Source organism: Scatophagus argus, chromosome 14 (genome assembly GCF_020382885.2).
Source record: "Scatophagus argus isolate fScaArg1 chromosome 14, fScaArg1.pri, whole genome shotgun sequence".
Lineage (NCBI taxonomy): Eukaryota > Metazoa > Chordata > Actinopteri > Scatophagidae > Scatophagus > Scatophagus argus.
The window spans coordinates 125,948-138,227 of NC_058506.1; the positions used below are offsets into that span (position 1 = coordinate 125,948).

Sequence of the window (12,280 nt, forward strand, 5' to 3'; positions counted from 1 at the left end):
TCTAAATAGTGGTCTTTGCGTCATTGTGTTTCTTTCTTTTTCCTCTTGAATAAAGGTGCCACAGCCCCAGTAGCGCAAATGTAGATTTTTGTTCTAACAGCAGTACTTCCAGTATATCCTATGCAGCTACTTCATTTACCCTGACACATTCAGTAGAACAAGTTTCCTGTCACATTCAGACAATCCTCTGTTCAACTAGCTTCTGTAAGTCAATACAGTCTCTCATTCAGTTATTTATTTCATATGTCTTTCCTACAAGATTGCGTTCATAGGTTTAAAGCTACATCAGCTATAGCACATGCTGTAAGAAATTGGAAGTTTTGTGATTTTAACAACTATGATTACTGTGTGAGGACAAAAGATTTTATAAAATGCACCAAAGCTCCCTTCTAAAATCATTTTTAGAACCAGCTTTTTGTGCTGCATACAGAAATATCTGAACAAACCTTTCACCTCACTCATGGGCCCACCTATTTGATTTATGGTTGATGCATGGGGTTAACACAGTGCCCACTGCTAGTGTCTGTGGTGTAAGTTTTGTTTTATAGTTGAATGTCTGATTTATCCAAAAACTTGAATTTTATCCCAAAGTAAAAGTATGTTTCATTGTTTAATGATTATTGTTTTCAAATGTGTAAAATACATATCTGTGATCCATGATGTGAAGAGAAAAGGAGTAAAATGGCTTCCCTCATTCTTATAAAAACATGAGACTCATAAAGATGGTGAAGAAAGAAAAAACTCACTACAAACCCTCACACCCCAGTAGTTTCATGAAACTGGAGCATCTTCAGAGAGAGAGATATAGGATGAAACAGGGGTTAAAGTAATACAAGCAAGTGGTAATAGCATGTACATGTGCACGAAATTAAACCCCGCTTTAAACCTTTATTGTCAGTATATTTTTACATACACCGAAATACTTCTCTGCATTTAACCCATCACCAATGCAACATGCAGATGCAACATGGAAACACACAGGAGCAGTGGCCGGCCTTTTCAGGAGCCCGGGGAGCAAATTGGGGGGTGGGGGGAATTGATTAATCACTTCACCACACTCAAAATGTATGAGTAATGCTATGTTGTTGGAGTATATAACAAAATACAGCTATATGTTGGTTCACCTGTGTGCGATGTTCTTAGGAAAATCAACATTCTTGGCCTAGGATAGCTGATGGAGCAATTTGATGTACAAAGGCAGCAAATTAGCTTAAAAGCAACAAGAGGACAATCCCATATCCGCAATGATCCCTGCCTACTAAGTCATATGTGTATGAGCCATCTCCTCATAGAGCACTGGCTACTGGGTCATATGTGCGTCATTCTTGATATTGATGCAGATGGAAGGTCTGCAGACTAATTAATTGAAGAAGTTCTTTCTGCCAGAAAACAGTACCTTCCTGAACAGTTTTATTTTGTGATGTCATTCTTGAGAGCTTTAGAAGAAGTGTTTTTCTACAAAGATGAGGAAACTGACCAGACGTAACCTATTTAGCTACAACCAAGCAGATGGGTTTAGTGTTGCAGCTGTTCGGTGTAAGTGACAATGATCCGATCTGTGATTGATTATGGCAGTGTGGTGTATGGTTCAACCTCAAAAACTCTGTTGGAAAAGCAGAATACAATGCAAGCTGAAGATCTGGCAGGAGCGATAGACCACTAGATATTAGAGAAGAAAGGAGCTAGTGGTCAGTCACTGGGTTAACCTCTAAGGGAATAAAGAGCCATCAGCCCACAAAAGCAGTATTACCACAGTGCCCGGAACAAAGAAGACAAAGAGTTTTGAGCTGGAAAATGTATGCAGAGGCTATGGGGGTTGAAGCTGACCCCAACAACGGTAAATCCAGAAAGTGAGCCATGGATTAATTAAACACTTGTTGAAGCTCAAAAAAGCAGAAAAAGGGAAAGTAAGAGCTTAACAGCTTTCTCAGATTTTTAATTACTATACTTAATTCAACAGTAAGAAACATAGGAAAGAAGAGATTTTTTTGCAATCAAATAAGGCTGTGTCACTCCAACTTAAACAGAACTCTTAGAATAATAGAGAAGTATCCATTTGAGCTGTGCGAGTACAGTCAACAGGACAGGACACTTCCTATTGTGCCAAATATGGTCAAGAAAGACGATGAAGCAATACTAAGGAAGAACTTAGAAAGACAGAAATTCAGGAATTTAGAATTAAAAGTTGAATAAAGTAGGTTGACCAGCAGAGTTTTCTTTGATTTTAATAGACAAACAAAATTATTGGATAGGATTTAATCTTTGGTCCACACTCCGGAACGGTAGTTGGCGGTAATGCGCCTAACATGTTTGTTGCCAACTGCAGTGAAATATCAAATAGAAGACGAAAAGAGGAAAGGGGAGGAGGAGGAAGAGGAAGAAGAATAACAGCAACAACAACAACAGCACCAGGAAACTGACACGTGAAAAATAGCGGAACTATAGTGTGAACGCAGAAAACTAACCGGATTGTTTTTAGCGGCACACTCGAGTAGCCTCCATGACAAGTAGCAGTTGACAACAATACCAAGGTAAACAGGTGTTTTTTTCTATTAAAGTACGTCGTAACCCACAGTCGGACTGACTAAAGTTCGTCTGGTCATAAACTGCCGTCTTTTATATTCGACCATCACCCGGAACGCCAAAGCGAAGCCGAAAACGGTTCATTCTAGTGGTGTGATTGTACATGGAAAGATCAAACTGAGGTGAAAGCAGAGTATAGTTATTACATTTGTGAATGTAATTACATTTTTTTCAGAAAGCAGACGGTACATAAAGATATTTTGAATTGCTTTTGTTGTTTTTGATGAAATTATCTGTACAACAAATTAAGTGTTCTGACCCAATATTATAATCGGTTTATTTGAAAAATGGTAACTTTGGTTGAATAACCAAACAATTTTTCTGAGAGGTTTGACTAACTAACAAGCCAATGTGACAAATTACTAATGATTAAATGTTAATGTAATTAAGTTATGAAATCCATAGATAACTAAAATGACCAATAATATGCTAACAACTCATTTTTTGTATTAGTTATAACCAACAAAGCATGAGGCATGTTTAATAAAGGTCCAAGAACATACAGACTTACAAGTGGCGAGTGAGACAAAGCACAACTAACAATTATAGTTTTTGACTTGAGTAACAAGGGGAATCAGAGTGGACATAAACAGATGGCACATGAGAAGGAATATTCGTACTTCTAGCATGTGTGTGTTGACACATCTGTAGTGCATCTGGAAAGTATTCAGTTCAATTTCAATTCAGTTTATTTACATAGCGCCAATTCACAACAAAAGCTATCTCATGACACTTTCCAATTAGAGCAGGTCTAGACCAAACTCTTTAATTAAATTGTAATGCAGAGAACCCAACATTCCCCCTTGAGCAAGCACTTGGCGAGGAAAAACTGCGTTTTAGAAGGCAAAAACCTTGGAGCAGACTGCGGCCCAAGACGGGTGGCCATCTGCCTTGACCGGTTGGGTTAAGAGAGAGAGAGAGAGAGAGAGGGAGAGGGGGGTGGTGCATGAGAGAAGGAGCACACCAGCAGAGATGCATAGCAGCAGTAATAATACCAGAAATATTGGAACTGTAGATAATGATAATAATAATAAAGTAAACAGGAGGTACTATGGTGATTATGATAGCAATATTAGTAACAGTAATAATGGTAGTAGCTGTACAGAGCAGTAACAGAATTAAAAAAGATTAGGAAGAAAGAGCTCAGTGTGTCATGGGAGGACCCCTGGCAGTCTAAGGCTATAGCAGCATAACTAGGGACTGGCCTAGGCCAGCCGTAACTATAAGCTTTATTAAACAGGAAAGTTTTTAGTCTAATCTTAAATGTAGGGTGTCCGCCTCCAGGACCGAAACTGGAAGATGGTTCCATAGTAGAGGAGCTTGATAACTAAAGGCTCTGGTTCCCAATCTACTTTTGAAGACTCTAGGAACCACAAGTAGCTGGCACATGATGGGATAATAGGGAACTATCAGCTCTTTAAGATAGGATAGTGCCTGACCGTTCAGGGCTTTATTTGTGAGGAGGAGAATTTTAAAATCTATCCTGAGTTTTACAGGTAGCAAATGTAGAGAAGCCAGTACAGGAGAAATATGATCTCTCATGCTGGTTCTTGTGAGTGATCTTGCTGCAGTGTTCTGGATTAGCTGGAGAGTCTTTATAGATTTATTGGGGCAGCCTGATGGAAGGGAGTTACTATAATCCAGCCTGGAGGTAATGAATGCATGGACTAATTTTTCTGCATCTTTCTGACGAATGTGCCTAATTTTTGCAATATTGCGGAGATGAAAGAATACCGTCTTTGAAATATTTGATATGTGTGGGTTAAAGGGCATGTCCTGGTCAAAGATAACTCCTAAATTCCTTACAGTGGAGCTTGAGGCCACGGCTAAGCCATCTAGCATAGATGGCCCATAATAATTACTTTATTAGTTTTAAGGACGAGACTCGATTCCTCTGTGTCCCGAGGAATGTGGGTGTAAATATGACTGTGGGGAGTGGATTCATTTAAGCTGACATATTCTTCTGGCAGAAGCCAGGTTTTGGTTAAACAAAATAAATCTATATTATAGTCCAATATTAACTCATTTACTAGTACAACTTTAGATGAGAGAAATCTAACATTTAACAGTCCACATTTAATTCTCGTATTTGTTGTAGCTATGGAAGTGTTGGTGTTGATCTTTTTTTTTTATGTATAACTCCTCTTTTGTATTTGATTTAATTCATTTAAGTGGTCGGGGGACAGACACAGTCTCTATGAGATATTGGGTGGGTAACTGTAATGGAAGTGCAGAGAGGCGTGTAGGACTGCAACTCTGCCTCCTGGTCTCAACTCTGGGTTGTCAGGGTTTTGGTTTAATAAGAAACTCAGTCAGATTTCTAGATATGAGGGCTGCTCCATCGACAGTGGGATCAATGCCATCTCTCCTAATGAGACCAGGTCTTCCCCAAAAGGTCTGCCAATTATCTACAAAACCCACCTTATTTGCTGGACACCACCTCGACAGCGATTGAATGATGACATGCGGCTATATTTGTCATCACTGGTCAAATTGGGTAGGGGTCCAGAGAAAACTACGGAGTCCGACATAGTTTTTGTAAATTTACACACTGATTCAACATTAATTTTAGTGACCTTCGACTGGCGCAGTCCGGTGTCATTACCGCCGACATTTATTACTATTTTACTAATTTACGCTTATCCTTAGCTAACAGTTTTAGATATGATTCAACATCGCCTGCTCTGACCCCAGAAATGCATTTGACTGTGGTCGCTAACTTCACTTTTCTGACTACAGAGCTCCCAGTTACCAGAGTTGGTTTCTCAGCAGGTGTGTCGCTGAGTGGGGAGAACTTGTTGAAAATGTGAACTGGTTGGGGGTGAACTGTGGGCTTGTGCTTAGGACTATGCTTCCTCCGTACAGTCACCTAGCCTCCCTGGTTTCCCGGCTGCTCGGGAGCTACCGGGGGCAGGCTAGGATTTACACTAGATAGGTCTGCACCGGCTAACGGGGGCTGGCTAACTACAGTAGCTAAAGACTTTGTTTCCATGGTGCGGAGCTGCGCTTCTAATTCACTGAGCCTCGCCTCCAGCGCTACAAGTAAACTACATTTATTACATTTACCATTTTCACTAAAGGAGGCAGAAGAATAGCTAAACGTGTGACACACCGAGCAGGAGAGCACCGCTTCGCTTTTTGCACATTTTGTGATGTTACAGTTTTATTTCAAAATGGATTAAATTCATTTTTCCCTCAAAATTCTACACAAAGTACCCCATAATGACAAAGTAAACAAATTTGCTTGAATTTTTTTGCAAGTTTATCAAAAATAACAAGACAAAAAATATAACATATTTAATGTAACGTATTAACGTATATATAACATAACGTATTCACACCCTGTGATCAATACTTTGTTGAAGCCCCTTTGGCAGCAATTACAGCCTCAAGTCTTTTTGAGTATGATCCTGTAAGCTTGGCACACTTATTTTGGGGCCGTTTCTCCCACTCTTCAATGCAGAACCTCTCAAGCTCCATCAGGTTGGATGGGGAGCGTCGGTGCATAGCCATTTTCAGATCACTCCAGAGATACTCAGTAGGGTTCAAGTCTGGGCTCTGGCTCAAGGACTTTCACGAAGCCACTCCTTTGTGATGTTGGCTGTATGGTTAGGGTCGTTGTCCTGTTGGAAGATAAACCTTCGCCCCAGTCTGAGGTCCAGTGCACTCTGGAGCAGGTTGTCAGCAAGGTTGTCTCTGTACATTGCTGCAGTCATCTTTCCCTCGACCCTTTTGAGTCTCCCAGTTCCTGCTGCTGCAAAACATCCCCACAGCTGATGCCACCACCACCATGTTTCACAGTAGTAATGGTATTGGCCAGGTGATGAGCAGTGCCTGGTTTCCTCCAGACATGATGCTTGTCATTCATGCCAAAGAGTTCAATCTTTGTTTCATCAGACCTTTTGGCAAATTCCAGACGGGGTTTCATAGGTATTTTACTAAGGAGTGGCTTCTGTCTGGCCCCTCTGCCATACAGGCTTGATTGGTGGAGTGCTGCAGAAATGGTTGTCCTTCTTGAAGGCTCTCCCCTCTCCACAGAGCAACACTGGAGCTCAGTCAGAGTGATCACTGGGTTCTTGGTCACCTCCCTGACTAAGGCCCTTCTACCCAGAACATTCAGGTTTGTTGGGCGGCCAGCTGTAGAAAAAGTCCTGGTGGTTCCAAACTTCTGTGCCTCGACACAACCCTGTCTCGGAGGTCTACAGACAATTCCTTTGACTTCATGGCTTGGTTTGTGCTCTGACATGCACTGTGAACTGTGAGGGCTTATAGACAGATGTGTGCCTTTCCTGTGTGCCTTTCCAAATCCTGCCCATTCAACTGAATTTACCACAGGTGGACTCAACTCAAGTTGTAGAAACCCCTGAAGGATGATCAATGGAAACAGGATGCACCTGAGCTCAGTTTTGACTGTCGTGGCAAAGGGTGTGAATACTTATGTACATGTTACATTTTTTGTTTTTCATTTTTAATAAATTTGCAAATATTTCAAGCAAACATGTTTCACTTTGTCATTATGGGATATTTTGTGTAGAGTTTTGAGGGAAAAATGCATTTAATCCATTTTGGAATGAGACTGTAACATAACAAAATGTGCAAACCATGCAAAATTACATCACTATTCTATTCATGTGCCACAGTGTTGGAAAGCTAAGATTCTTGTGATTTGATTGATGCAAACCATTTCAAGATACTGTCACAACAGCAGGTACAATCAACAACAAATACTGTCAACAAACAAATAGAAATTCATGCAACTCACCCAATGAAGCATTGTTAAGATAAGATAAGATAGTCCTTTATTAGTCCCACAACTGGCAAATTACAATATTACAGCAGCAAACAGGATATAGAGGGTGCAAAGCATGCAGGGATAAGGGAAGGATGTGCATTCAAAAAGAAAAAAATATACAACAATCTTCCATTGGTTCATAAAACTCAAAAATTGGTTACATTGTCAGGTCTAGTTAATCCAGACTAGTAATATTTAGTCCAAAACACAGTACTGAGTCATTCCATACAAACTCATGTAGGACATTGCTGTTCATGCCATCGATTTTCTTGGAAAGCATCACCAGTAAAACAGATCTTACCGTCCATCCAAATACCTTATTTGCTTGTTTCTTTGAAAAGTCTGTTAATGATCTTTTGCAGCTGGTGTTCGCCTCTCTCTTCACTATGATGTCACATGGTTTCAAGAGCAGTAAGCAGGAATTCACCTTTGGACCATGGAAAGTGACTGCTGCCAAAAACCACATCATGAAATCCAAAGACATTGAACGGTGAGATGTTCCTCTGACAGTGACTAGCTTTGGCATCAATATGTACTTGTCTTTTACATGTTGGGCACTCTGTTGGGTTAAGCTTCTAGAAACGTTCATCCCTGCCGATCTTTGTTTTTGATTGTAGTTCAAGTTTGTGTAAAATGGTGCAATAATCTGTAGTTGTGCAACCAAAGAGATCATGGTGCTTTATCTTTGTCATAGTCCAGCATGCATCCTACATATACAAAGCTCAGTAGCACATTTATATTCTTACCTCTCAAAGTGCTTTACAGACCAAGTAAGCATTCACCCTTTCACACGCTGGTGGCAGAGGCTACAGTGCAAGGAGCCACCTGTTCATCACATGAATAAAGCCCTTTTTTCTTTCTGTGTTGACAATAGTCAGCTGTTTGTTGTTTGCCTTTTCAGGTTAGCAGATGAGATGAACATGCCCTCCCTTCCAGAGATGCTGTTTGGGGACAATTTCCTGCGCATCCAGCACACAGAGGGCTATGGCATTGAATTCAATGCCACCGATGCCCTTAAAAGAGTCAACAACATGGAGGATGTTGTCAAGGTGGCGTGTGCTCAGGAATGGCAGGAGAGCAGGTAAGAAGAACATTACAATGTATTACCAAAACCCACAGTTGGAGGAAACTGGTTTGTTGGAAAAGTGACCACTACAGGACTCTGGTTAGAAAACCTGGGTGCGTCATCAGTTAGATTATGAGCCAAATAAACAAGTGTAAAGTGAATATTTAATATTTATATATCACGGGTGAGCCATAGTGGAGCACACTAGAATTATTTGTCGCTGCCAAGTTGTATTTAAGGTTTGTCCTGTTTACTGGAGTAGTGAGCAACATTTCAAGACTGATTTCGAGATTGACTGTCTGTACGTGAGCCCACATCCCAGTACATCTATATGTTCATACTTCCCTCCATTTTCCATTCAAGAACCATTTTTGTAGTGTGGCAGATTGTATTATCCTGCTGAAAAAGGCCATTGCCATCAGGGAATACCATTTTTGTGAACGGGTGTACTCGGTCAGCAGCAGTGTTTGGTAGGTGGTACATTTCAAACATCCACATGAATGGCAATACCAAAGGTTTCCAGGCAGAATTTTTCCCAAAGGCTTGCCTTCTTTCCACAGTGCATTCTGGTGCCGTATCTTCCCCAGGTAAGCGACACACAGTTTTTCATGGAAAAGAAAACATGATTGATCAGACCAGGCCACCATCCACCACTGCTCCATGGTCCCATTCTGATGCTCAAATGCCCATTGTAGGTGTTTTTGGTGATAGACACCGGTCAGCATGGGCACCATGACTGGTCTGTGGCTACGCATACCCATGCGCAAAAAACTGACGCCTTTCTGTTGGAAACAGCATGAACTTTTTCAGCAGTTTGGGCTACAGTATCTCTTCTATTGGATCAGACAACATGAGCCAGCCTTTGCTCCCCACCTGCATCTGTGAGCCTTGGCTGCCTATGACCTTCTCGGCAGCTCATCTATTTTCCTTCCTTGGCCCACTTTTGGTAGGTCCTGACCGCTGCAGACCAGAAACATCCCACAAGATCTGCAGTTTGGAGATCCTCTGACCTAGTCGCTTATCTATCACAATTTGGCCCTTGTCAAAGTGGCTCAAATCCTTGCCCATGAGCACTTGCCCAGTTTTTTTCTGCTTCCAGCACATCAACTTCAGTACACATGCAGCAACATTTCTGAGTGTGTTGCTGGGTTTGAAATACACAGGGATACGGTGCTTGTTGAAGATCCTCCTGAGTTTTCCTGATACCCCAGATACATATGGGATGATGTTATTTCTTTTGTCCTGTTTTTCCTTCTCAACCACCTTGGTGGTGTTCTTCCTGGAACCAGCTGCAGTTTTCACAGAGGTCCAACTGGGATAACCACACATTTTGAGGGCATCCCTCAGGTGTTCATGTTCTTCCCCTTGGGCCTGTGAGCTGATGGGTACCTTATCAGCTCTGTGTCGCAGGGTTCTGATAACACCAAGTTTGTGTTCCAAAGGGTGGTGTGAGTCGAAAAGGAGGTATTGGTCTGTGTGTGTGGGTTTCCTGTATACCCCAATGTGGAAGCTCCTGTCCTTTTCTATTTGGACGTCACCATCTAAGAAGGGCAAATTATTATCTTTAACATCTTCTTTGGTGAACTTGATGTTCCTGTCCACTGAGTTGATATGTTCAGTAAAGGCTTGCACTTATCCACTTATCTGAACCAGTGGCTCGGTGTTGCTTCTTCAAAGGAGTTCACGGCCCTGCATTCCACTTCCTGCATGTTTAAATTGGCCACAATGGGAGATACTGGTGAACCCATGGCACAGCCATGTTTCTGTCTGTAAAATTTGCCATTGAACTGGAAATATGTGGTGTTTAGGCACAAATACAGAAGTTGGCATATGTGTTCTGGTCTGAGTTTTGTTCTGTCCTGGAGGGAGTCGTCCTGTGTAAGTCGCTCTCTTACTGTTTCCAAAGCTTCCATGGTTGGTATACAAGTGAACAGAGAAGTCACGTCGTAGGATACCATGGTTTCATCTGAATCCATTTTTAAGTTCCGGACTTTGTTCACAAAATCAATGGAATTTTGTATATGGTGGGGGGTGTTGCCCACCAAGGGAGCCAGGATGTATGCCACGTGTTTGTCGATGTTGTAAGTGACCGAGTTAATGCTGCTGACAATGGGTCTGAGTGGAGCCCCTTTTTTATGGATTTTAGGAAGTCCATATAAGCAAGGGATGGAATCTTGCGGATAAAGACGGTGATATTGTGTTCTGTCAATAATCCTATCTTTTTGTAGTTTCTGTAGACATTCTATTGCCTTCTTTTTGTAGCCACTAGTCTGGTCTCTTTTCAGAGTTTCGTATGTTTCTGTGTCGCTGAGTAGTGTAGAGACTTTGGCATGGTAATCAGTTGTATTGAGCACAACTGTGCATCGTCCCTTATCTGCTGGAAGAATTGTGATTTTGGGGTCTTTGTTGAGTGTTGTAACTGCTTTCCTTTCCTCAAAAGTGAGGTTGGAAGGGGGAGCCTTGGCATTGGACAGAGCTGCTGACACTTTTAACCTAAGCTGTTCGGCTTCGGTTTTTGTTAAGTTGTTTTTCTTTATAGCTGATTCTGTAGCTGTAATCAAATCAACTATAGGTAACTGTTTTGGTGTCATGGCAAAGTTCAAGCCCTTGGCTAAGACCTCTTTCTCTGGTTGGGTGAGTTCTCTGTCTGACAAGTTCTTTACCCATCTGTCTTGCCCATTTTATTCTGTGCTGGAATGTCGGTCTTTTGCTTCCAAGTAAGAGTTTCTGTGTTGTTATTGTTATTGTTCCGAGACTGCAGGTTCTGGAATTTTCTGGTCTGTCTTTCTTTGCTTTTGTTGTGTTGAGATAATTGGACTTTCTTGGTGAAATCCACAACTTTCTCCAACATAGAACCAGGTAGGAGTGATGTTAGTTTCTGTAGTAATTTCTCTGTTTTCTCTTTCAGCCCTTCAACAGTGAAATTAATCTGCCTTATCGGCTCATTGAGGAGTTGGTTTTCTCTAATGAGAAAAATTTTGTAATTATAAAAGGTCATACAGTAATTTGCATTGGCATTACTACTAAGGGTTACAGGAATACAAGGCTGGATGGCACTATGGCTCTCTCTCAGCCTGGCTACAGTGCTGAACAGAAACCTGGGGTTGTTCTTATTCAAGTGAGATTCTTCCAATTTGTTAGCATGCCATTTCCTTTCAAGTTTTAATATGCTTTGCTTTAATATACAGATATTAGAGTTAAGTCATGGTGCTAATCTCTTTTTCTGTATAGTTTTCTTTATTAGGGGGGCAAATAGAGTCGAGTACCTTTCTCAGTGAGCTTGCAGCACTGTTAACAAAAAGGTCAGTTTGAGAGGGACCATAGTTATCTTGAGACTCTTCCTTAGCATGAGAGTGTTCAGTTATATTGAGATATGATACTGAAGTAAATGTGGATGGATCACTTCCGTATATTTTGCCACAGCACAACATCGGATAGACATCTAGTGTAGGACTTTTTCTTGGTGGATTGTAGTCAGATAATTAAAATTCAGAAGTTACTAAACAATGGTCAGATAAAAGAGGATTTTGTGGAAAAACTATTAAATGATTAATTTCAGTGCCATATGTCACAACAAGGTCAAGAGTGTGACAATGAGTCGGTTTATGTACACGCTGACAGAAGTTGTCGAATTTAATGAAGAAATACTAAGGCTCTGGTTGTTATTGTCCACATGATTATTAAAATCACCCACAATAATTGCGTTATTTGTTTTAAGGACTAGACTTGGATGGCACAGTGGTACAGTGGTTAGCACTGTCGTCTCATAGAAAGAGGGTTCCAGGTACGAATACCAGTCTGCGCCCTTCTGTGTGGAGTTTGCATGTTCTCCCTGTGTA

At 41.2% G+C, this 12,280-nt stretch overlaps 1 protein-coding gene across 3 annotated transcripts in view; it reads left to right on the top strand.

The window, feature by feature from the left end:
• Positions 1–2,374: 2,374 nt before the first annotated feature.
• Positions 2,375–12,280, top strand: part of tiprl (TIP41, TOR signaling pathway regulator-like (S. cerevisiae)) — a 34,772-nt gene continuing 24,866 nt past the window's right edge. For 2 of the 3 annotated variants that reach the window (XM_046410071.1, XM_046410074.1), the window contains exons 1-3: positions 2,375–2,531; positions 7,738–7,865; positions 8,277–8,456. In XM_046410071.1, the coding sequence (XP_046266027.1) occupies positions 7,762–7,865; positions 8,277–8,456 (284 nt within the window). In that variant the 5' untranslated portion in view covers positions 2,375–2,531; positions 7,738–7,761. Of the gene's footprint in view, positions 2,532–2,554; positions 2,706–7,737; positions 7,866–8,276; positions 8,457–12,280 lie in introns of those variants that run through there. The other variant, XM_046410073.1, reaches the window with a different exon arrangement.